We start from the raw sequence: 26578 nt of genomic DNA on the forward strand, positions 1-26578 counted from the left end.
CCCCCAGAGCACTCACCGGTCTTCCAGGGAAGTAACCTGTTTGTTGTTGTGCCATTAAAGTTTGTGTAAAAAAAAGAAAGGGTAGCTTCTGTTTCGGCTAAGGGAGTAGTGAGTGCACTGGAACAGCGGGAGCTGTCGGTGGTGGCTAGAGGGGAAGCTTGGGGTGAGTGCCCTTCTCCCTCTTTCCCAGGGGGCCCGGGGGTTTGAGGGAGGCCTTGGTCGGGGGCAGTGTTCACAGCAGTGTGGTAGCCACCGGTGCGGCTTTAGTTTCACTTCAGTGCTGCTCAGGCTGATGGCGCAATGGAGCTGTGTTTTTGCCGTGGATGTGACATTGTTCTTTCTCTCGCCTGTCAATCAGGGCTGAATTTTTTTGTGCGGCGTGGCGTGCTCAACTATGTGGGTGACCTGTTGCTGTTCTCAGTGGACAACAGGGTTTATGGTGCCGAAGTCACGTGTAGCGGCCTGCAAGGCCTGTGGGCTGTGGTCTGCGCTGCTCAGTGCTAGGTCCCTGTGCTCGGGCTGAGATATGGGAGCCAAAGGTACCTCGATTGGGGTGGCCTTGCAAAAGAGGGCCCTCCATCAGGGACCACAGGAGCGCAGGCAGGAGTCCAGAGATTCCCCTCGCCTCTGTCGCCTGCAGTGCAGGAGGGATGGGGTGGGGGAGAGGACTCGGAGGACAGTCTTTGTGAGCAGAAGTCTGAGGACCCTGATAAGTTCTCGCCTCAGTTTATTCTGTTACTCCATAAGACCTTCCTGGCTAGGAAGGGGATGGGGGTTAAGCTTCCGAAGGAGCGACCACCCCTTTGTTCTTCTAAGGCTTTTAAGGTGGCCTCTTCGGGGGGTCCGGGGATCTGCTGCGACGCCTATGCCTGGATCATGCAGATCAGGCAGATGACACCTATGCCTGGATCATGCAGATCAGGCAGATGACCTTCCGGATGACTCACTGGATTTGTGTAGGGCAGATCCAGATGTGGACATGATTGTGCCTCCTAATGCATATCCGGATGGGAGTAAGGATGATCCTGATCTGGATGAGTTTCTAGTGTCGGAAGGAGATGATCCCAGGGTGGTCTGCTTATTTAAAAAGGAAGAATTGTGTTCCCTTGTTCCTCAGGTGTTGCGGGAGCTGGGGGTCAAAATGACTCAGGAGGCGTCGGATAATGAGGGCGTGAATCCAGTCCTGGATGGGCTGCAGGGTCCTCCTAGTGTCTTCCCCTTGCCTAAGAAGATTTGGAAATTGGTGAACTGGGAATAGGACTTTCTGGAAGCCAGCCTAAAGGTCGGCAGGGCTATGGCTAAGCTGTACCTCCTGATGGAGGAGACCTTGGAGCTCCTGTGAATGCCTACGGTGGATGCAGCAGTGTCGGTGGTTACCAAGAAGATGATCATCCCGGCGGCGGGGTGATGTTCAGGACAGCAAGTTGGAGATTCAATTGAAGCGAATGTTTGAAGTTTCCGCTTTGAGTCTCTGGGCCGCAGTTTGTGGCAGTATGATGAAGAGGGTCTGTTTGTGATGGGCGCAAAAGGCACAGGAGCAAGGCAGGCTTTGTCAGCTCGCTGAAATTGGTGCGCCTGGAAGCCGGAGTGGCTTATAAGCCGATGCACTTTACGAGTTGGTGCGCACTTCAACCAGGAGATTGGCCTCAGCGATAGCAGCTCTCAGGCTTTTGTCGTTGCGAAATTGGTCGGCGGACATGTGGTCCAAGGCCCAGTTCTGTAATCTTTCCTTTAAAGGGAAGCTTCTTTTTGGGGAGGATTTGGAGCAGCTGATGAAGACTTTGGGAGAGTCCAAAGGGAACAGGTTGCAGGAGGATTGGAGAACCAGCAAGAAGGTTTTTCCGGCTTGCTCCCGTTTTTTGGAGTTGCATAGGTTCCGGTCAGGCAAGTCCTCTTCTGGTGCAGGAGCGAAGCAGTAGGACAGTAGCAGTCCTTTCGGGGCTCCCACAGATCTTCCAGGAATGTAGACTGCCAAGGAGCCAGTGGTGGAAAGTCATCACAATGTAGCCAGCAACGCCCATTCATCTGTAGAAGTGATAGGGAGCAGATTGTCCAGCTTTTATGAGGAATGTGCCAAGATTACCCTAGACTGCTGGGTTCTAGAGGTCGTGAGAGACGGCTATGCGCTAGAACTTTCTCGCCCAGTCAGGGAAGCCTTTCTAAAGTCCAGCATTGTCTCTCAAAGCAAGCAAGAGGCAGTGTGGGTGACTCTGCAGAGGCTGTTATGCTTAACAGTGATAGTTCCCAGCCTGCAGGAGGAGCAGGGACTAGGAAGGTACTCCATTTATTTTGTGGTTCCCAAGAAAGAAGAAACCTTTCGGCCCATTCTCGATTTGCAAAAAGTAAACAGAGCCCTGAGGGTTCCGCATTTTTGAATGGAGACGTTACGAATGGTGATTGTGGCTGTCCGCAAAGGAGAATTCTTGACATCACTGGACTTGACAGAGGTGTACCTACATATTCCCATTTGACAGGACCATCAGATGTTTCTTTGGTTTGTGGTGTTGGGCCAGCACTTCCAGTTTCAAGCTCTTCCTTTCAGTTTGGCCATAGTGCCATGAACCTTCATGAAGGTGATGGTGGTAGTGGCAGCAGCCCTTCGACGAGAGGGGGTGGTGGTTCATCCGTATCTGGACGATTGGCTCTTTTGTGTGAAGACGGAGAAGGGGTGTTTGAGGTCTCTCCAGCGAGTCATGGGCACCTTGCAGTCACTGGGTTTGGGTGATAAATGTGGCGAAGAGTCACCTGGTGCCTTCCCAGTCATTGGAGTATCTGGGGGTGCTTTTCGATACCCAAAAGGGTAGGGTGTTTCTGACTCTGGGCAGGGTGGCAAAGTTACAGGTAGAGGTGACATGTCTGCTTTGGCTGTCGGTCCCAACAGTCTGGGATTATTTACAGGTTCTGGGGGTCCATGGATTTCCATGTTGGATTTGATTCCGTGGGACCTTGCAGATCGCTCTTTTATCCAGATGGACTCCCTTGTCGGAGCAGTATTATCTGCCTTTGCTTTTCTGTGAGAGTCCAGGTCCAGTCTATTGTGGTGCCTGTCGCGTCACAAACTGGAAAAGGGAATGGACCTAGAGTCCCTGGATTGTGTGGTGGTGACCACAGATGCCAGTCTCAAAAGGTTGGGGAGTGGTGTGCCAGGGGCGGTCTGCCAAGGGTTTTGGTCAGCAGAGGAGAGGTTCTGGTCCATCAATCGCCTGGAAACAAGGGCCAACCAATGGGCACTGGAGGCTTTCCTTCCCTGAATCAGAGGCAGAATGGTTTGGGTCTTCTCGGACAATGCGATAACGATGGCATACATCAATCGGCAAGACAGAACGAAGAGTCAAGTGGTGGCTCTGGAAGTTTAACAGTTGTTTGGGCGGAACTCCATCTAGAGGGAATAGCGGCTTCACATGCCATGGGTGTGGACAATGTGCAGATGTATTTCCTCAGCAAGCAGAAATTGGATCCAGGGGAATGGGAGTTGTCCCTGGAGGCGAGGAATCGCATTTGTGCCAAATAGGGCATCCCCCAGTTGGATCTAATGGCGACAAGGGCCAACGCCAAGACAACAAGGTTTATCAGTCGCAGATGGGAAGTAAGCGCAGTAGGGCTGGATGCTCTGGTGTGCCTTTGGCCAACAGGGATACTTCTGTATGTTTTTCCTCTGTGGCCACTTGTCGGGCGAGTTCTGCAGTGGATAGAGTCTCATCCGGGGTCAATAGTGCTGAAAGGCAGAAGATAAATAAATAATTTAATTTCTTGTTGCCTTAGGTACCCACTTACATTGTAAGCACTTTAGGGCATGGACTTACTGTACCTGAATTACTAATAACGCTGTAAGCTGCCTTGAGCATTATTTGGAAAAATGAGCTAAAAATTCAAATATAATGATTATTATTATTAGTCCATGTTAACACTTTGGTTGTGTAGAAATGCAAGAGAAACTGGTGTCACTATACTGTATGCTCTTTGAAAAACATGCAGTGGTTACTATTTAATAAAATATTTTCCCTGTATGTACCCGGATCAGTCCAGACAGCTGGGTTTTGCCTCTCCTCCAGCAGATGGAGACAGAGAAGTTTTTGACTGACACTGCCAGTTAAGTTGAGATGCCACCTGCAGTCTGCCAGTATTTCTCTGTCTCCAGCAGATGGTGGAGGTGCAAATCCCTGCAGTCTGATTTAAAAAAAATAAAAATATGACTAAAGAAGAGTAAGGAAAACTTGGACCTCTGAAGTCTCTCCAGCCTCCCAGGGGGACCATCCTCCCTGGTAGTTGAGGCATCCGGGTAGAGGGAAGCCCGGCTCACTCACCCTGCTAGAGGACGGTAGGAACCTGCAGCCAGGCACTTAATAAAGTGTTTTAAAAAAAGGCATAAGTTTGCTGCACCCGCTCTGTTTACAGGTAGGCTCAGCGCATCCCAGCTGATGCGGCTCTCGCTTCCAGTGATTCCTCTGCGGTCATCATCTGTTTTTCGGCACTGCCTTCTTAGGACCCGGACTTGCCGACCATGCCGCATGGTGCAGCCTGTGGGGCCGCGCGCGCCTGTCGTGCAACGGTTTTTGCTCGGAGTGCCACCCTGGCAGGGAGGGAACCTCTGGAGCAGCTTTTACGGGAAGCCTTCTTCGCACCGGGAGCCTGGGCTCGCGTCGGCTCAGAAGCCCTCGGGGAACCCATTCCCGCTCATTGATAAAAAAAAAAAGCTCTTTAATTCATAGCATCAAATACAAAACAGCCTCCCTCTAGTTGCGCAGTGGTGAAATTCAGTTTTCCCTTGATCAGTAGAGATGAATATAAGTGGAGTTTGTCTCTCATTTCTTTCAAAATCCTGTTGGTGCTCCTGAGAAAACCAGCAAACGTTACATTTCTGTCTCTGTCTGCTCTTGTACAGGAGTCCTCTGAGTTTCCAGTTAAAATGCTGTGCAAGTTCTAGATTGGAAAAAGTAGTGGGATTATCTGCTTTAAAATAAAAAAAAGTCATCCATGATAAAATCTTATAAATTTTCTTAATAAAATGTGTTTGAGCTTTGAAATATATTAAAAAAAAAAAATCTAAACCTGGCAAACTCCACCTGTACTCTAACTGATTGCACCAGTGTGTTTTCTGTTTCACAGCTTGACTTTATTTTTCCTTTTGTGTTATTAGGTGGAGATGTTGTAAAGATAGCCCAGCTGACCTCCATCGGAGCCCAAGGAAGAGTGACTCAGCCGGAGACGCCAGTCACGCTACAGTTCCAAGGGAACAAGTTTACGTTATCCCAAAGCCAGCTGCGCCAGCTCACTGCCGGCCAGCCCCTGCAGTTGCAAGGTACTCTCATGTGTTAACAGCCCCGGCTTCAGAGCCTTTCTTCCCTCTTCAGCTCAGACCCAACTTGGCTTCCAAACATACAAGTGATGCAACCAGCTGTAAGTTCTTCTGCAGCTTTTGTAGAACGAATGAATGATTCCAGTCCAATTCCTTGTGGTTAGGTGTGCACGGTCCTTATCCATCGTATCTGATACTAATGGGTCCCAGAGTGGGCAGTTGTTGATGGGTGCTCAGAGTGATGATCTCTGTTATCCCTTGAGATGCTTGGGGAGCAGGGTTGAAGTATATTTGTTGGGAGTTTGTGCTACTGCTGTGCCTGCTCTCTGTTTTCTTATTTTCTATTGATATATCCTTTTTTCTTTGCATGACTTTATGTTAAAGCAAACACGTGTTTCTTTGAGTATGTAAACAGTTTCTGTTGAACTTTCGCCCTTACAAATTCAGGCAGCGTGCTTCAGATTGTGTCAGCGCCCGGCCAGCAGTACCTGAGACCTCAGGGAGCTGTTGCCATGCCGCAGACTGGGACCTTCCCAAATGCCATCAATGCTTCAGGAAACCAGCAGCAGGCAGGCATGCCGGGATCTGCTGCAATAACACAGCTAGGTAAAGGATTGGGGAGGGGTTGCAAAAAGCTTCTGTTTGCTATTTAAACTATAAAACCTGGTATGGCAGGGTAGTGCTGGTAAGGTAAAGACCCCGAGGGGTGTTAAGAACATAAGAACATGCCATACTGGGTCAGACCAAGGGTCCATCAAGCCCAGCATCCTGTTTCCAACAGTGGCCAATCCAGGCCATAAGAACCTGTTTCATTCCCTGTACGAACCAGGATCAGTCCAGATGGTGGGTTATGTCCCCCGTCCAGCAGATGGAGTCAGACAAGGCTTCGAAGGGTGCTACTATAAGCACGTGTGCACCCTCTGTAGGAGCTCAGTATATCTCTGACTCCAGCAGATGAGAGTAGGGGAACCCGGTGCTTCCCCTCCATGAAGGATTTTTTTCTTTCATTAGGCTTGTTATACTCAGGCTGGCTCAAGGTGTTTGAAAAAGTTTTTTAGAGTGATCAGAAAGTTTTGTTTAAAAAAAAAAAGAGGGAAGAGCGTGGACAGTTCCTCTCACTGAGCTTGCAGGCAGGGCTGATTTCAGTCTCTCCCTCTCCCTCCCACTTGGCCTTCGGGTAAGTGTTGAATTTGTGGTTTTCTCCTTGTGAATCTCTCCTTTTTAGCTGTAGCTGCTTCTTGCTGGGGAAAACTGGTGGTGCCAGCCTCTTATCCCCCGTTGCCACAGGTTGCCCCGCGGCCCCTCGACGTCTTATTCCCCGGGGCTGCCGCAGCAGAGAGGGGGCATTCCTCTGCTGCTGTTCCGGGGGCACTCGGGGGAGCGCAGGGCTGCTTCCCCGGTTCCCGCGGCGTTTTCTCTCCTCACTGGGCCCCCCCCCCCCCCCGCGGCTTGCCCTTCCCCTGGCTGCCTGTCAGCATGCCGCGGCCGTCCCGTTGCTCTGCCTGTGGCAAGCCGGGGTCGAGGCTTTCACAGGAGGGAGTTTGTTCCAGGTACCTCCCTGGTGGGGAGGGCACCTCTGGGCCGCTGGACCGTACTCCTCACCGCGCCTCGGCTCGATATGGGCTTCGGGGGCCGGCCCCTTCGCTGCTATCAGCGGGAACGGTGGCCATTTTGGATTCTCCCGATCATCTCCAACAACCATCAGGGGAGGAAGGAGAAGATTCTGATGGGGGAGAACCACTGATTCTTGCTCTGATTAGTGCCTCAGGGGGCCAGGGCCCCCTGGATATGTCACCCATCGCCCCCGCCCGGGGTCCCCCACCTTTTTCCCCGGAGTTCATTGTGCTGATGCACAATGCTTATTTGCAGCGCCTGGGGCACATTATTTACAGCGCCTAGGGTGCCCAGTCCGGACCCGCCTCCTTCCAAGGCACCCTGGTTAGTGGAGGTTCCGCAGGAAACCCAGGGCTCAGCGGGGGGAGGGGGGCCAGGGCCCTCCCACGGGGCTTCCAGGGTCCACTTTGCACCCCTCTCGCTGGGGGGGCGGGATCTGTCCCGGATCCGGGGGGGGGGGGGGATCCCCCGTCTCATCCAGATGATCTGATCTCGGAGACACAACTAGAGTGCGATGACCCGCGGGTCCTACGCATCTTTAGGAAGGAAGAGCTTGAGGACCTTATTCCGCAGATCCTTCAGGAGTTGGACCTCGACCCCCCACCCGAACCGCCAGCACCTCCGATCCCAGTTGTCACCTCATCCGCCAGGAAAGAGGACCCGCTCTTAGCCGGCTTGTGCCCTCTATCCCGGGCCTTTCCCACCCATCCCACCTTTCTACAATTGTTAGCCTGGGAGTGGGATACTCCCGAGACATCCCTTAAGGTCGGACGCGCCATGGAAAAACTTTATCCTCTCCCGGAGGATTTCTTGGAGTTGATTAAGGTCCTGAAAGTGGACTCGGTGGTGTCGGCGGTGACCAAGAGGACGACCATACCGGTGACGGGTGGCACAGCTCTGCGGGATACTCAGGATAGGAAACGGGAAGTCTACCTCAAGCAGGTATTTGAGGTCTCGGCTTTGGGGATGGGCGCCGCCATCTGCAGTTCCCTGGCGCAGAGAGCAAGCCTCCGCTGGGTACAACAGCTACTGACCTCCCAGGATTTACCATCCGAGGAAGAGCGACAGGCGGACCGTCTAGAGTCTGCCATAGCTTATGGGGCGGATGCCTTGTATGATTTGTTCCGCATTCTGGCGAGATCCATGGTCTCTGTGGTTTCCGCACGCCGCCTCCTATGGCTTCGCAACTGGTCGGCGGATACCTCCTCCAAGTCCAGTCTTGGGTCTCTTCCTTTCAAGGGCAAGTTCCTCTAAAGTGAAGATCTTGACCAGATCATCAAGTCTCTGGGGGAGAATTCGGTCCACAAGCTACCAGAGGACCGCCAGCGGAACTTCAGGTCTTTTACTCCCTCCAGATCCTGCTCCCGGGCACAGCGTCGCTACCGCAGCTACAAACAACAGGGGCCCCGGACTCTGTCTTCGAGATCACAGTCCTGGCCCTGTTCCTTTCGCGGTCGCAGGCCCGCTCGGGAGGGGACGAGTCAGGGGGCCTCGTCCAAACCCGCTCAATGTTGCCGAGCCCGCCCACTCTTCGACTCCGCGGATCGGTGGACGAATCTCTCACTTTTACGAGGAGTGGGCTCGCATCACTTCGGACCAGTGGGTCCTAGACATCTTAAAGAACGGCTACGCTTTGGAGTTTGCCCGCCGCCCAAGGGACAGGTTTCTCTTCTCGCCTTGCGGATCGAGCCTCAAGAGACTGGCAGTGCAACAGACCTTGGACAGACTCCTGAGCTTCGGGGCCATTGCTCCCGTCCCCTTCCGAGAGGTGGGCTCGGGCCATTATTCCATCTACTTCGTCGTGCCCAAGAAGGACGCTTCTTTCCGCCAAATTCTGGATCTCAAGGAGGTCAACAAGTCCCTAAGGGTCCTCCGTTTCCGCATGGAGACCCTGCGCTCCATGATTGCGGCAGTACATCAAGGGGAATTCCTTGCCTCCCTCAACCTGAGAGAGGCCTATCTCCACATCCCCATTCTGAAGGCACATCACAGGTTTTTTCACTTCAAGATTCTGAACAGACACTATCAGTTCCAAGCCCTCCCCTTCGGGCTGGCGACCGCCCCACGGACGTTCACAAAAATCATGGTGGTAGTTGCGGCTGCTCTGAGACGGGAGGGGCTCCTAGTCCACCCCTACCTGGACGACTGGCTCACCCGAGCGAAGTCCTTCTCCCAGGGACAGTCTGCGGTCTCCAGGGTCGTTCATCTTCAACCAAAAATCAGGCAGTGGCTCGAGAGGCCTAAAAATTGATTCTCTGGGCAGAGCAGCACTTGGAGCAGAGTTTAGCATCGCCAGAGTGAACAACATTCAGGCGGATTTTCTCAGTCGGAGAAAGTTAGATCCCAGGGAATGGGAGCTGTCAGAGGCAGCAAGCAATGTGTCTCCATCACAGAAGATAGGGGTATTCCAACCAAAAACAACACCAAGGCATCGCGGTTTTACAGATGCTGAACAGAACTCGGTATGGAAGGAGTCGCAGCTCTGGTGCTTCCATGGACTTAAGGGATTCTTCTTTGTCTTCTCTCCGTGGTCTCTGGTGGACAAGGGATTATGTTGGATAGAGAAACATCGAAGCAACATGATCCTGGTAGCTCCAGAGTAGCCACATCTACCATGATTCCCATATCTGATCAATATGGCCGTAAACGGTCCCCTAAGGTTTGGACATCGATTGACTCTTTTCCACTAGGGCCCAGTATTTTCGGGTCAGGAGGCTCGCTTCTGTCTCTCTGCTTTGCTTTTGAGAGGAGACGGCTGAGATGGAAGGGATATTCTCAAGCGGTTATTTCTACCTTATTGTAGGCTAGGTGACCTTCTACATCCTTGACGTATGTGTGAATTTGGAGGCTCTTCGAGTCCTAGTCTGATGTGAGGCTCTGTGTGTGTCCTCAGGTGTGGAACATTTGTCCATCTTGGAATCTGAATCTAGTCCTTAAACGATTAAGTGAGGCTCTGTTTTATCTACTAAAGAGAGCTACAGTTAAGAAATTGACTCTTAAAGTGGTTTTCTTGGTGGCTATTTGATCAGCCAAGAGAAATTCAGAGCTCCAGGCACTGTCATGTTGAGATCCCTTCCTACAGATATTGGAATCAGGTTATCTTTATGCATGGTGCCTTCTTTTCTGCCTGAAGTAGTCTTGGCATTCCATCTTAGTTAGACAGTGGAGCTTCCAGCTTTTCTGGATTTAGATTTCTCTACACCTCATGCAGGGGAGCTTAGGCTCTTAGATGGGAGGCATGCATTATTGGGTTATCTAAAGGTCTCAGGAAATCTCACCAATGGATGCCAAGTGCCCCGTGGTTGCCACAACAAGGCATTGATAGGAAGATTCCCAATTATCGCCTGCTCCAACTGTACCCAGGGCTTGCGATGCTTAATATTGTGCCATTCTACTGCCGCTTTAAGCTGAGCAGCTCCTTGATATCGAGTGAGATTAGGCATACCCAGTCCACCTTGATGTCTAGGTAAATACAGTGTCTCTTTCGCTATTCTGGATCTTTTCTCCTTCCATAAGTATTTATTTAATCTTTTTTGCCATTTATCCAATAGCTTCGCGGGTATAACAATTGGCAAAGTTTGCAACAGATAGAGAATCCGAGGCATGATGTTCATCTTTAGTACTGCCAGCCGCCCTAACCATGAAATATGGTACCAGTCCCACTCCTCAAGGTCTTTATATATTTTAGCCATAAGTGATGGCTAATTTAAATGGAACAGATTGCTTTCAGTGCCCAAATAGACCCCCAAGTATTTTATTTTTTGGTTGGCCCATTTAAAGGGGTGATCCTGTTTGAGCTGGGCTATAGAATCAGATGGCAGAGAGACATTCAATAATTCAGATTTTTCCCAATTGATTGTGAAACCAGAAACTAAGCTAAAGGCTGTAATTTCCTCTGTGACTGCCCTTAACGACTGAGAGGGTTCAGTAACTGTAAACAGGATATCGTCGGCGAAAAGGGACAATTTAGAAGAAAATTCGCCAACCTGTATTCCTTTTATTAAATTGTTGCTTCGAATTCGTTGGGTAAAGGGTTCTAAAAAGAGAGCAAATAATAATGGAGAGAGCGGACAACCCTGCCTAGTCCCTCACCCAACAACAAACAGTTGTGAGTACCCCCCATTGATTTTTAAGCAGGCTGTGGTGCCTCATATAACTTTTGGATCCAGTTTATGAATTTATCCCCTAGGTTGAATTGTCACATGGTCTGGAACAAGAATGGCCAATGTACATAATCGAAAGCCTTTTCGGCATCTATGGCTAAGAGTACCAAGGGGATATCTTGAGAACGTGCCACCACATGGCATCGACCGTTTTGCAGACATTGTCCGATGCCATTCGACCGGGAATAAAACCAGATTGGTCGGTGTGTATCAGCCCAGGGAGAGAAACATTAAGCCTATGGGCCAATATTTTAGCTAGAATTTTCATATCTAAATTTATTAAGGATATGGGGCGGTACGATCCACAGACCGTTGGATCACGTCCAGGCTTAGCAATTAGAGTCACCCCCGCAAGGTTAGCTACCTGGGAAATCGAGTTCCGGCCTTGTAAAGAGTTAAATAAAGTGACCAATGGGGGAACAAGCAAAGAGGCAAATTTTTTGTAAAAGGGTGCTGTGAAACCGTCCAGCCCTGGCGACTTGCCCGCTTTCAGAGATTTTATTGCCCATGCGACCTCTGCAGCAGTAATGTCCCGAACTAGAAATTTTTGTGCTCCGGGAGTTACCTGCGGTAGATGCGTTTGTTGTAAATAGTCCTCTATCTCGGATTGGCTTATGTTAGTGGTAGGTGCATAAAGCTCCAAGTAGAAGCGTATAAATCATTGACGTATGTCTACATTGGAAGTTAGTATCTTCCCATTTTCATCTTTTAGCTTTACAATATTATTCTGGGTATGTTTGGTCTTCAGTTTACGGGCTAATTGTCTACCAGCCTTGTTTCCCCCCTCATAGCATAGCTGCTTAATGCATTCTAGTTGGTGGGCTATCTGGGCCGCTTCAATTTCTGCCAGATGATGACGCAGTTTGTCCATTTGTGCCAAAAGGCAATTATCCTCTGTGGCCAAGTGTACGAACCCCAATCGCTGCAATTGCTGGAGTGTGTCCATCTTATCCTGCTGTTTACGCCTCTTTACATGGGCCCCCCTAGCTATAAATGTACCCCTCAGTACTGCTTTGAGACAGTCCCACAATATTATAGGAGAAATATCAGGAGTATCATTAATCTGCAAGTATTCCTGAATATCAGATTGCAATTGCGTACAAAATTCCTCATCTTCAAGGAGGCTATCATTAAGCTTCCAATATTGCTGCCCTCTAGCATACCCAGAAATATGTAACTGCATAAAAACTGGACCATGATCCGACCAAGTAATAGGTTCCATAGACGGGCGGGCAACCTGATTGGAACAACTTTTAGCCACAAAAAGATAGTCAATTCTGGAGTAAGTTTTATCTGCTCTGGAAAAAAAAGTGTAATTCCGTAATTTAGGGTGCCAAACTCTCCATGTGTCAATTAGGCCATGGCGTTGCACAAATCTATGGAAGATTTGGCGGTCTTTCCGCTTGGTTTGAATGCTTCCGTGTGAATTATCCAATCTAGGGTTAACTGTCATATTGAAATCACCACCCAGTATCAGATGACCCTCAGCACAATGATCAATACCCTGGGATAAACATTCCAAGTAATAACCCTGTGCAGTGTTTGGAGCATAGGAGCTTATCCGTGAGTATTTCTCCCCACCAATAGCAATGACTAGGAGCAGGTATCTACCCTCTGGATCTGGGTAACATGTTATTTCTTCATAGATCAAGTCTTTATGCAGTAATATTCTGACCCCTAAGTATTTATGAGATATAGGTCTAGCAGCCCAATATTGCTTAGGGTAGTGAGGATGCTTAAGTAAACGTTCATCTCTCTTCTTCAAGTGGGTTTCCTGAACAAGGGCTATCATAACATGATGCTGAGTCAGCTCATCGAAAAGAGATTGCCGTTTTAAAGGCGTGTTCTGTCCCTTAACATTAAGGGACATAATGTTTAAGGTCGTCATAATAATTTGATATGTGGCAATATTGACAAGGCCGTCAATCTCGGCTGCTCTATAGTACGTACATGCCTATATAGTAGTAATTCCAAACCTTTCCCCATACCAAATGGCAAGTAAAATAGTCTAACCTCTATATCCCCCCCCCCCCCAGCTTTCCCATCTCCCCCTCAGCATGCTCCTTTTCCCGAGGCCATACTGTCTGAACTGGGGAGGAGTCAATCATCCCAACAGTAGCCTTCCCCATCCGACTGCTTGTAATCTGAAATTTTAATAAACTCTAACATACAAAATACTCCATATTCACTAAAGAAACCAGCCTAAAGCCTTATAACATTAGAACTCTAGCTTCTATAGACAGGATTATTAAATACAGAGTAATGATTGTTATGCGTCCCTATCGAGTAGCAACTTTTAACCGTATACTTATGATCATTTGCAGCTCCGTCTTTGTGTGTCTTGAACAGTTCACTTACTGCCGCGCAAAAAACCTTTGAGTACTCAAATAACCCTGTCATACTTGTTCTCATCCCTGAGGGGTAGAATCAGGATGCCGGCGCAGCCTTTTATCCCCTCTATTCACCCTTTGCCATTGTGGGGGATATTCTTTTCGAATAGATGGCTTTGAGATTCCTGGCAGCTCTGCTATCTCCGGGTAACCCGCCTCCCGCAGTACTTGAGAGGCCTCAGCAGGTGTTTTCGCGCAATGAGCATCACCCTTCACTGTAAAACTGATCCCGAATGGAAAGAGCCTTCTGTATCTGATGTTTCCTAGCTTATAGCAGATGGACTCAGAACCAATGGGTATAGTGTACTCGTGCTAGCAGTTGGAGATGGATCAGATTTCAATCTGACGTCAGCCCCTAGTACATATACCCCTGCAGGAAGTGCAGATCCTCAGTGTTTTCCATCTCCATAGCAGTTAGGAGCTATCTGCACGCTCTCAGAGCGTTGGAACCAAATTTTAAAGAAGAAAATTCTACTAAAGACGAGCCCCACTCTCCTGCGGTGACACCCTCGGGCGCCTCCCCCAGTCGAGATTCCCGAGGTGATTTCCGTGGTCCCTCGGATGTGAGCCTTGGTCCGGCGGCCGAATCACAGTGGAACCTAGCCCCCGAAGGATCGGGCGTGGCATAGAGGCAGCCTCGGTCCGGAGCCGAATTGCGGCGAAGACTTACAGCCCCCGAGCGAGAGGAGTTCGGGCGCGGCTGAGAGGCAGCGGGTGCACCCTCAAAAGCGGCGGTGAAGGTAGTTGCCCTCTCCCCCCGCAGCCGGAGACCGCCCGGGTCGAGACCGGGAAGCGCCGAAGATAAGGTAAGGTAGAAATCTTTACTTGTATTGGTCTCCGAGGATTGAGGACGAGCGCAGGCCATCGGCCGAAGCCAGCGCCACCGGGTTGATCCGCCCTAGCAGGGCCAGACCCCGGCATTTCCAAGGGCCTACCCACGTGGAGACCCTCCGAGGTAGTCGCCATCTTGCCCGCATGGTCGCCGTCGCCATCTTGGCCTTAATCTCGCCGTTCACATCGCCGCCCGACCGAGCGCACAAAATTTACTTGTGCGCACAAACCTACTTCTGCGCGTAGGTTATATACGCACAAGAACCCTTGGACGCATAAGCGGCGCGCACAAGTCCCGGTCACATGGACTATGCGCACTCGACTACCCGCGCGCACAACCCCGGTTAAGCGCACAGATACGCGCACAACCTCCACGCACGCGGCCAGGCGCTCCGGAGTGAAACATGTATGCGCAGGCAACCTCGACTCCTCCAATAACGGAAGTAAAATCCCTAGGCCTCTGCTCAGCATGCCACCTCAGGGCCGCCCAGAGCCAGGAAGCTGATGCCTTATGCACCCAATGCGAGGAGGCCCTGGGAGATCCACCACAGGTTCAGCCTCGCCCAGGGCCGGGGACTAGCTCTTCAGGGGGCTCCCTGGAGCTAGCAAACCCCAGCGGAACTCCCTCTCAGCTGGAGGCTCCCAGGGAAGCAGCACCACTCATTGTGGACCCCTCGTCTATTTCTTGGGTGGAACTCTTCAAGGGGATTCACGCCTTTGTCCGAATGCAAACGGGCGGACCAACCACATACGTCGCAGGAGGACCCCTATGCTTCAGGCCCCTCAAGACCTAGGCATAGGCCCTTACCGCCCTTACCGCCAAGTAGTCCCACCTTCGGGGGCACGGACATTTCAGAAGAAGAATTCAAACCCCTAGAAGAAGGAGAACTCCCCTCGGGGACAGAACCCCACCGAACCATGAGACTGTTCTTCACAAGGGAGGAGCTCCCGGATCTGGTCTCCCAATGCCTGACGGAACTGGCGATTCCGGAGTCAGAAACCCAGGGGGATCCCGAGGAGAACCCATTTCTGGAAGGCCTTCGACAGACCTCCCATCATTTCCCGCTCTTGCGAGCCGCTCAACAGCTAATTGACTTGGAATGGAACACCCCAGAGTCTGCCTTTAAAGGGGGGCGGGCCTTGGCCAGCTTTACCCCCTGGATCCAGCAACCAAAGATATGCTTGCTTGTCCTAGAGTGGATGCCATGGTCTGCGCAGTCTCCAAGCGCACCACCATTCCGGTAGAGGGAGGAGCAGCACTCAAGGACACGCATGACCGGCGGCTGGAAGCCATGCTTAAACAGTCATTTGACGTGGCCGCTATGTCTCTTCAGATTGCGGCCTGCTGCACCGTGGTGACACGTGCCTGCTTATCCCAGGCCAGGAACGGCACTCCGAGAGATATCCTGGACCCAGCGCTATCCTTTCTAACGGACGCAGCCTCAGACCTCGTACACACAGTGGCCAGAGGAGTATCATCGGCGGTGGCAGCCAGGAGACAGCTCTGGCTCAGAAACTGGTCGGCTGACCCGTCTTCCAAAACACGTCTCACAAGGATGCCCTTCAAAGGAACACTTCTGTTTGGCAGCGATTTAGAAAAGATGGCGGGCAAATGGGGTGAATCCCCAGTACCGCGCCTTCTGGAAGACAAGTCAAGGAGAGCCCAGCGACCAGGGGCAGAAGCTCGCAGTGCTTCAACCCATACAGGAGCAACTACCAGGTGCCCCGCCCTTCGGGCAGGAACCAGTCCTTTCGGAACAAGCACAACAAGAGGGGAAACAGCTCGGGCACAGGGCCCGGTTGCGCTCCGCAATGAGAATCAGAAGTCTGTCCCTCAACTCCATCAAGGTACAGGTCGCAGCACTGGCATGCTTCGGCACCAGAGGCAAGAGCGATAGCCTAGCCTCTCACCCGGATGTTTCACGTTTCCTGAAAGGAGTCAAACACATTCATCCACCACTGAAGTGGCCGGTACCTCTGTGGAATCTCAACCTCGTCTTGGACTTCCTGTCTGGAACTACCTTCAGACCTCTTCGAGGACTATCACTCCATCAGTTGACCCTGAAGATTGTCTTCCTACTGGCAGTTTGTTCAGCGCGACGCATCTCTGAACTACAAGCACTGTCCTGCCGTGAACCCTTTCTTAGGTTCACTCCGGGATCCATCCAGCTGCGCACGGTACCGTCATTTCTTCCCAAAGTGGTCTCCCACTTCCATCTGAACCAGACCATCTCGCTCCCGTCGGTGGGAGCCCTGAAGAATTCGGAAGAAGCCCGTAGTCTGCGTCACCTCAACGTTGGCAGAATCCTTTCCAGATACCTGGAAATGTCAGAACCCGTACGGAAGACAGACCACCTTTTCGTCCTTCACAGCGGGAAAAGACTAGGGGAAGCAGCCTCGCGGGCAACCATAGCCCGCTGGATCAAGGAAGTCATCAAGGTGGCCTACGTAGAAGCAGGGAAAACTCCGCCTCTACAGGTCAAGGCCCATTCGATCAGAGTCCAGGCAGCATCCTGGGCAGAAACAAGAATGATGTCACCTGCCGAGATTTGCAGGGCGGCGACATGGTCCTCCATCCATACCTTCTCCAGATTCTACCGTCTGGATGTTCAGGCCCGGGAGGACACGGCATTTGCAAGGGCAATACTGAGTGGGTCACAGGCAGCCTCCCACCCGGTTCGGAAGTAGCTTTTATACATCCCATTGGTTCTGAGTCCATCTGCTACATGCTAGGAAATGGAGAAATTACTTACCTTATAATTTCGTTTTCCTTAATGTGGACAGATGGACTCAGCAGCCCGCCCTTGGCTGCCGTCATGCATGGAATTGCAAATGATTCAAGGGTAAGCCTCTTTTCGTTTACCTAGGTCTCCACCCGGCTGGGTGTCGATGCTTTCCGGTTGAGCTCCCTGGCGGTCTCCAGCTATACTCAATCGACCAGTTCAAATTAATCCAGTTAATCAAGTTATAATGTTTATATAGTTACGAAGTTATACAAGTTAATCAAATTAACCAATCAGTCAGTCAAACATATATCCACAATGCTTTGCAAGGAAGAATACTGAGGATCTGCACTTCCTGCAGGGGTATATGTACTAGGGGCTGACGTCAGATTGAAATCTGATCCGTCTCCAACTGCTAGCATGAGTACACTATACCCATTGGTTCTGAGTCCATCTGTCTACACTAAGGAAAACGAAATTATCAGATAAGTAATTTCTCCATTATCCTTGCGTAGGAGATCCATAATGGGTTTGAAGTCCCTCCGCTTCTTGATTGTCGTCGGAGAGAGATCTATAAAAATCATGATCTCATGTCCCTGCCACGTAAGTTGTTGTCTCGCTATCCCGGCTATTTTTTCTTTGATGGCAAATTCGTGGTAGCAAGGTATGATGTCTTTTGGTAGGTTATTGACCCGAGGACCCAACACACTATGGGCTCGAGCTATTTTCACCTCCACGTCCTGTTCTGATGTCGATTTGGCCGCACCTTCTCTGAGCAGCATGACGCTGATCTGAGCCACTATTGTCGTGCAATTCAAATATTCGGGCAGCTCCGGGATGCCTCGAAAACGGAGATTGTGGCATCTAGATCTATTTTCGAGGTCTTCTACCTTTTCCTGAAGGTGCTCCATCTCAGCTTGCATGATATTCAGTTTTTCCTGATTCGCTTTGATATCTTTGCCATTTGCTTCCGCCCTAGTTTCAACTTCAAATATACGGCGGCCATTTTTGGCTATGTCCCCCTTAAGCTCCTCTATCGAGGTCATGATGTCAGCGGTATTAGCTGTTATTTCTTTTTTCAGTTTGGCAAACCAGCTTTTCATTTCCGCCTTCGTAGGCAGCACATTTTCATTTGAAAGCGAGCCGACTGCATCCTCGATCGACTCCGCTGATTCTGCGCGTGCAGCCGCCATGGTAGCTCCTGGGGGTTCACCTTTCAGTGCTAGTTTGTGGTAAGAATACTTCTTTAAATCAAGCGTTTTCCGCCGATTCGACATCTGCTAATGATCAGGCTGCCGTTGGAAATTATTGGATAAAAGGTTGCCCGCTGAAGTGCTCAATGTTAGGAGATTTTGTCGGGTGTCGGGGGAGACTCAGGTTTAGGTAGCCATCTGCTGGGATGACGTCACTTCCTCCTCCTGGTGAGGGTGTTCTATGAGCAAAACGCTCCAGGTCACACCCAAGTTAAGGGGAGCTTAGGTATATCCCAGGAGTCTGGACTGATCTGGATATGTACAGGGAAAGGAAAATTGGTTCTTACCTGCTAATTTTTGTTCTTGTAGTACCACAGATCAGTCCAGAGACCCATCCATTTACTGGTGCTTTGTATATAGTGCAGAGTTGTTGGAGGTTTTAAATTTGGGAAACGAGTTTTCTATTATCTTTTTGGGTAACTTCACCTTCTTCCGGCTAGTTAGAGGGGAGGGAGTATGCTTACGAGTTTGCTTAGAAATGTATGGTTGCTGTCATCTTGGCTTGGGTACATGTCAATACTGAGGGACTGCAGGTGGCACACTGGGTAATGTATCAGTGAAACTTTGTCTCCATCTGCTGGCAGGGAGGCAAAACCCAGGAGTCTGGACTAATCTGTGGTACTACAGGAATGAAAATTAGCAGGTAAGAACCAATTTTCCTCTATTCAGCTGCTAGCTGCAGGTTTTTGTTGGCAAGGCGAAGCGCTGATTAGAGTGGGTGATCCTCTTCCAGGAGGTTTATCATGGCAAGTAGGTCACCAGAACTTTTTGGTGGGGGTTAATTCAAACTGATGCTTGCTTTTCAGTACACAAAGAGTAGAGGATGAGTGGGATGTACAGGTGAAGACTTACCAAGTAGCAGCAACTGTGTGCGTCCATGCCTCATGCCCAGTTATCTGGATGAGAGTGAAGGTGTCTGAGAAACCCAAAACATTGCAACTTGTGTTACATGAACTGTGTGATATGCAAATAGCTTTTTTTGGTTTTAAAAATCTGTTTAAGTAGCAGATCATATGCAGATAATTGGAGATAGCGAAATGTTCAGTAAATATGTTTTAACTATATACCTTTTATTGATTTATTTAATAAAAAACATTTGATTAGCGTAAGAATGCCCACGATCTAGTGATTATTGAAAGGTATCTGATATGCAGGTGGCTGGAAGCAGAACTTTCTTACTTTTTAAGCCTGACTTTCAGCTGAGTGTGTTTCCAGCTTTTGCTTAGGTTCCTTAATTCTCATTTTAAGTTGCAGAGCTTTCAAGAGCTGTGAGACTGCATTACAGCAGCAGGGCAATAGATAGACACTAATCCGAACTGTCAGGGGAAAGGTGGGCTTGAGCATAGGGACCCCAAGATATGGAAGCAAATTAACAACAGTGGCTCAGTTTTTCAAATAAAGTATTATGGGCTACAGTTTCACTGTAGTTCCTAAATGCAAAGGTACACATATACTTTGAAGCCCAATTTCCAAGTACTGGTTGCCTGCAGACATTGGCTTTGAATATCAGGTTATGTAGCTAAAAGTACCACATGTACCCATGCACATTTCCAAACGATGGCCTCGGTCAGGCATGTTGATGCCAACCCTAAAACATGCATACTTTCTGTGAAATTAAATGTATGCATTTAGTTTCCAAAAACACCTGCAAAACATCATGTTCACAAGGCCTCTTTCTGTACAGCAGAAAGTAGAGACATTATGAAAGCATGCTCAGATTTCCAGACAGTTAAAAATCCACTTACCCATATAGGGCTTATTTAGATTTATTTATTTATTTAAAAGAATTTCTTAGCTACACACTCCACAGATCGTGGCGGTATACAACAAAATATACATAACAAAATTGCAATATATATAAAATTATAATACATAATAAAACAATGCAGTCGTATAATAACAGATAAAAACTGATGTTACATCATCTGACCATGCCATCAAATGGTAAAACAATGGCGAGTATAGACAACCCCAAATCAGACAAGAAAAGAAGCAATAAGTTACATATAGTAGCCCCGGATCATAGAAGGTTACTTCTCTTCAAATGCATCTTTGAAGAGTAACTCAACTTTTACCTGCATAAAAGATGCTTACATCTTTAAAAATGTTGCCTTGTATGTCATAGAACTGCTGATTGCCTCATTGTATTTCTTCAAATAAAATAGTTTTTTGGTTTTTGTATCATTCTGAATTGTGTGGTTTCCTCCAAAAACCAGTAGGGGGAGACAAATTTTCCACAAGTTTATTTTAATTAATTGTTTTTTTCCAACCAAAAATCTTGGTGGTATCACAGGGAGAGCTACATTTGCACCAGGAGAACAGGGAATATTATCTAAAGCAGCGCCTACTGCAGGAGTCTCGATTCAGGTACAGTAACAGAACAGGAATGCCAGACAGAGGCTGCTAGCAAAATGTGAAACAGCCATGAGGTTTGAAAGTGACTATGACTCTGGAGCCTTCTGCCCAGAAGGGTCAGCTTGGTGCCGCAGCATTAAATATATGCTGTTCTCAGAGACTACAAATGGACTTGTAATTTTCCCTAGACTGTCTTTGGAGGAGGTTTGTCTTAATGTGCTCTAACTGCATGAGGAGCATATAGGGAGGAATAAGGGGGGGGGGGGGGGGGGGGGTATGATTTTTCTAACCTAGAAAAATGCCCTTATTGCCTTTCTCTCCAAGTCACTTTATAATGTGTTGCCTTCTGATATAATTTACATGCACCACAAGTGCGAACAAAAAGTGATGGCTATTTACCATTTTTCTTGCTGAAGGAATCCATGGAGCAAAAAAGCAGACTCTTAAAAGAGCGCCTTGAACGGATCTTCACTGGCAACGAGAGGCGCTGTTCCCGAGCCCCGGTGTATGGCAGGGACTTGTTAGCCACCTGCTCTTTGACCTGTTGCGGAGGGACGCCGCTGCAGGGTTCCAGCAGAGGCAACACGTGGGGGTGGGCTGGCTTTGTGAACTGCCGGCTTTCTTCAGGTGCTTTGGGGAGCCCACAAGGTCCCCTGCAGAGCCTGATCCTAAGTCCTGAGCAACAGGAGGACTCTCTGCAGCACGTGGTGAAGAGGTATTTATTTAGACATGGATTTTTCAGCCTTGAATTCAGATGTGTGTATACCATAGAGAGAGAAATGTTCAAATATCCTAGACTGGACTCAGGACCAATGGATTATGCTCCTCTGCCAGCTGATGGAGATGAAGTCAGATTTCAAAGCTGATGTCACCCTACATACACCATTGCAGTGACCTCAGCCCTCCAGTATTCTCCAACAGATAGTGGACGTACCTCTCCCTATGGGATTGCTGTACTTTTTGGAAGAAGAAATTCTACTTTCTAAATTGAAGGAAAATTGAGTCCTGCTGTCCTGCGGTAATACCTAAAAGTCCCTCCCCCCGTTGAGAATTCCTGAGGCAATTTCAGAGATCCCTTAGAGGTGTGCCTTGGTCCAGTAGCCAGTTCCCAGCTTGGACTTTTCTGCTTAAGCAACTGAAAGACAGCAAGTGTAGGAAGCCAAGCACGGTGGTGACTGCCAAAGCCCTCTCCCCCCGCAGCCAGAGACCGTCTCTATACTCAACCAGTAACCATTGAGTCCAGGTAAGTTAAAAAAAAAAAAAGTAGATTTACTTCCCGATTCAGAGATGTTTAGAGGGGTTTTGGTAAAACTTCCTCCAGCCTCCTTGCTTGGTGTGCTATACCTACGTTGTAACCGATCCCGTTGTGGTAAGTGGAAGTGGACTTCTGAGCGGGTTGAGCAGCCTCTGGTGGGCTAGGCCCCGCTTTAGACTTGGTCAGCACACCGCATGGTATGCCGTGGCAGTGCCATCTTGCGCGCATCTTTGTATGTGCCGTATTGCCCTCCATAGAACATCAGTACGCTCGGTGCATTGGCTCTGCGCAAGTGCCATGCGCATAACGTCATGTGCGTACATACACACAGAACCAGGAACAGCCGGGCACACGCTGCCTAGGCCCTCAAAATCTGTGTGCATAAAAAATTTTAAGCTGAAATCACTAAAACACACAGTTACCACCACCAATAGCACCGGCAGCCAAGAAACATAAGCGCCTTTCTCTCTGCGCTGCTTGTCATATTAGGGCTTCACAGTCTGACCTGGATTCCAACTTATGTCAGCACTGTGAGGAAGCCCAAGAAGAGTTGGCCTCTCTGGACTTTTCTAAGCCCAGCTCCTCCAATTCAGAGGATGGGTTAGCCACAGCCTTAACTGGAAGTACCCCAGATCTTAGTACTCCTTTGACTGGGTCATCCATGGAAGAGGGAAATTCAATGGCTCCTACTCCAGTACCTCCTGGGCTAGGCATGGACCTGACTGCCTTCTCTTAGGTGAAATTTTTCCAGGGTCTACAATCCTTCGTACAGGCACATTCTACTACCTCACTTGCCCCTGTCTGAGCAGAACCTCAGCCGGTAAGCCCTCCCTTTTCCAGTCATATCAACAGACCTCAAGGCATGCCTCGCCTTACCAACGGCATCCCTGGTAGGGACCCAGATGGCTCAGACAAAGTGGATTATCCGGATCCCTGGAAGAAGGGGAAATTCCCCCTGTGTTGGAACCATAACTGCCGGCCTTGGTTTCACAGACCCTGAAGACGCTGGGAGTCCCTGGGGCCGATTCTTTGATGGAACCAAAGAAGAATCCCATTTTGATCTCCCTATGGAAAGCCTCTTGCTACTTTCCAGAACTGGAAGCCATCCAGGAGTTGATTGACCTGGAATGGGATGCCCCGGAAGCAAGTTTTAAAGGGGGATTAGCATTAAAAGCTCTATACCCACTGGGATCTGGCAGTGAGAGAGCATTTGCGTTTCTCTAAAGTGGATGTGCTGGTCTGTGCCATCTCTAAGCGAACAACTATCCCAGTGGAGGGAGGAGCGACCTTCAAGGAAGCACATGATAGACAGATGGAATCCATCCTTAAACAAGCCTTTGACATAGTAGCAATGACCTTGCAGCAATGACTCTGGTAGCTCTTCGTGCCTTCTCCTCTCTCAAGAGGTGGATGACTCAGGGGTGAATTCCAGAGCGGTTATGGAACCCGCCGCCTCCTTTTTAGTGGGCGTGGGCTCAGATCTAGTCTGTAATTCAGCCAGAGGAGTGGCCTTAGTGGTGGCGGCCAGAAGACAGCTATGGCTGCAGAATTCGTCAGCAGACACAATCTCAAAAAGATCCCTTTAAAGGATCACTCCTTTTCGGAAGCGAATTGACAAAGCTGGCCAGTAAATGGGGCGACTCTCCAGTCCCCCGGCTACCGGAAGATAAGAGGAAGCAGTTGCAGTGCCCCTCACCTATGAGGGGCTGATCCAGGGGCTCCCAACGTTTTTGCCCCTAAACAAACTCGACATTTCAGAGGTCTCGGCCCTTTGGGAGGTCTCAGTCCTTTCATAGTCAACAGCCCAAGAGAGGGGCAGGCTCGGCTTCAGGTTTGCCCCGAAACCCCAATGAAATTTTGCCAACCCACCCTGGAACAAGGACATAGGGGGTTGACTGTTCCTCTTCTACCAGTGGTGGATCTAGATCACTTCAGCCAATGGGTACTGAAAGTCATATGATAAGGATAAGCGCTGTAATTTCACAGCGCTCCTCAGGATGTATTCATGATGCTTCCTTGCCATTCCCAGCACAAGTAGCAGGCAGTGGAGACTACTCTTTTAAGGCTCCTTAGAATGAGGCTATAATCACAGTACCTGCACCCCAGGAAAATACAGGGTGTTATTCCATCTATTTCATCATACACAAGAAGGAAGGTTCCTTTTGCCCCATCCTAAACCTCAAGAGCGTCAACCGACATCTTCGAGTGAATCATTTCCGCATGGAAATCTTATGCTCTGTGATAACAACCATACAAATTAGGAGAGTTCTTAACCTCCTTGGATCTATGCAAGCCCTACCTACATATTCCAATCTGTCAAGAACACCAACGGTTTGCGGTACTGGGTCGCCATTATCAGTTCTGGGTTCTGCCCTTTGGCTTAGCCACCGCCCCTAGAACATTTTCCAAGATTATGGTGGTCATAGCGGCAGCATTGAGAGAAGAGAGAATCCTGGTGCCAAGTCTGTGGAAGAGAGTTTCCGGGTAACCAAAAGGGTGACCTCTGCCTTCAGGAACTTGGTTGGGTAGTAAACCTGGACAAAAGCAGTCTCAAGCCCTCCTAGTTCTTGGAATAACTGGGAGTCCGGTTCAACACCAAGCAGAGCTAGGTCTTCCTTCCAACCTTGCGGATACGGAAGTAGATGTCCCAAGTGCGTCAGTTGATGAGCATTAGGGTGGCCCTTAATTGTATATGATTTTGTTAACTGAAATATTTTTCGTCTCCCAACCCCCAAAATTGTTCCAATCCGGATAAAAGTACTCTGTAAAATTTCAGCTCAATCAGACTTGGTCAGACTTGGCCCCCAAAGACCCTGAAGTTTCAGACTTTAACAAAATCGATATTTTTTATATTAAACTGTTTTTTGCCTGTACAAATCTTGAGAACATGTTTGATTGTGATTTACTCTACCTTCCGTGTCGACATCACATCTTCAAATTAGTCTTAAGAAGTAGTTTTGATACAGTAATGGGTGCAGCTTCTGGACCAGATGTGAATTTGTTTAAAAGATTTAGGGAAAACTGGTCAACCATAGACAACAAAAAATACCGTAGTGGGATAGAAGCTGTCACCGAAGATGTTCGTGTTAGTATGCTGGAATTTTTACAAGAACAGCTACATCATAAACAGCATAGAGATGATTACCGCAAATTATTAGAATTGGCCATGACCTTCCTCAGTGGTACTCCCCCAAAAGGAGTCTCATTTCGTGTTCCTGGAGCTGTGAGCTCAGTGGATGTCAAAGGCTGTTTATGCATTTAAAATATATTTATTCCAAGATCAATTTAAACTGACAAAAAAAGAGAATGATTCAATCTGAAGAACATGCATTTTCTTATCAGACTCTATTTACGAGTCTGGTTCCTAGCACCGCTGGCTCTGAAAGCTCCGTATCTAGATTATAGTTTTTTACTGAAATGAATAGAGTATAAGGACGTAGATCCAGAAATTAGTAGTGCTGCCATGAAAAAATTTGTAAACCATTTATGGTATCTATCACCAGAAACTGCGGCATTCACATTCTTTGAAGTTCCACTAGACATTAAGCAAAAAATGGCTGCTATAATGATGACCGAAGAAACAAAAGGTGATCGGTGTGAAAGAAGCCTTTATTAGAACTAGCCCTAGCTTTGTTTTTTGGGTCCATCCCTACTATAATGATGACTACAGAAGACAGCGATGCAGAAAAAAAAATATACATTGTTAGTAATGAAGACCTCAACCGTTTAAAAGAAAAACACTTCTATGATTTTATTTCCATAGAATCAGATGTGCTTCTCAAGATTTTCAGTAAACACAAATTTTCTAAAAAACTGTCCATCTACTTGGAAAGATGATGTCAACTTCCAGTCGGGCCGATTCAGTATGGTGCGCTCGGCCGAATGCACCTTTAGCTCCCGTTTGGCCGCGCATTTTCGACCCTTATACAGTAAGGGGTAATAGCGCGTGGAAAACATGCGGCCAACCCCCCGAAACTAATAGCGCCCGCAACATACAATTGCATGTTGATGGGCATATTAGTTATTCCCGTGCGATGCAGACAATAAAATCTGCAGCAAAGCCACACATTTTAGTTTCACAAATTAACACCTGCCCAAAGGCAGAAGTTAATTTCGGCCGGCACAGAGAAAGTGTACAGAAAAGCAGAAAAAACTACTTTTCTGTACACCATAGCGATATTAAGTCGGAGGCCCCAAAGATTAAAAAAAAAAAAATCGGCCCACGGGTTGGAAAACGGACGCTCAGTTTTGCTGGCGTCCTTTTTTCGAACCCGTGGCTTCCAGCGGGTTCGACAACCGACACCAGTAAAATTAAGCGTTGGCTGTCAAACCCGCTGACAGCCATCACTTCTGTCAAAAAGGTGGTGCTAGGGACGCGCTAGTGTCCCTAGCGCCTCCTTTTTACCGCGGGCCCAAATTTGCATACCTTGGCTTCCTGAATCGCGCGCCCAGGAGAATTGGCGCTCGCCGGCTCTTCCGCGAGGTTTTCTGTATCGGCCCGAATGTGGGTTGGAAACATTACATAAGAAATTGCCATGCTGGGTCAGACCATGGGTCCTTCAAGCCCAGCATCCTGTTTCCAACAGAAGCCAAACCAGGCCACAAGAACCTGGCAATTACCTAAAATCTTTCATCACCAACTCAACTAAAGAATGCTATTTTAAACTCCAAGTGCTGAAAAATCTGAAACCCCTTCTT

General features: G+C 48.8%; 1 protein-coding gene across 7 annotated transcripts in view; it reads left to right on the plus strand.

Moving 5' to 3' along the window:
* Window positions 1-26578, plus strand: part of LOC115100599 (E1A-binding protein p400-like) — a 274887-nt gene that overhangs the window by 153601 nt on the left and 94708 nt on the right. For all 7 annotated transcript variants that reach the window (XM_029619158.1, XM_029619157.1, XM_029619159.1 and 4 more), the window contains 4 exons: window positions 5138-5299; window positions 5744-5902; window positions 20564-20637; window positions 21042-21340. In XM_029619158.1, coding sequence (XP_029475018.1) covers window positions 5138-5299; window positions 5744-5902; window positions 20564-20637; window positions 21042-21340 — 694 coding nt within the window. The remainder of the gene's footprint in view (window positions 1-5137; window positions 5300-5743; window positions 5903-20563; window positions 20638-21041; window positions 21341-26578) is intronic.

Source organism: Rhinatrema bivittatum, chromosome 11, assembly GCF_901001135.1.
Source record: "Rhinatrema bivittatum chromosome 11, aRhiBiv1.1, whole genome shotgun sequence".
Lineage (NCBI taxonomy): Eukaryota > Metazoa > Chordata > Amphibia > Gymnophiona > Rhinatrematidae > Rhinatrema > Rhinatrema bivittatum.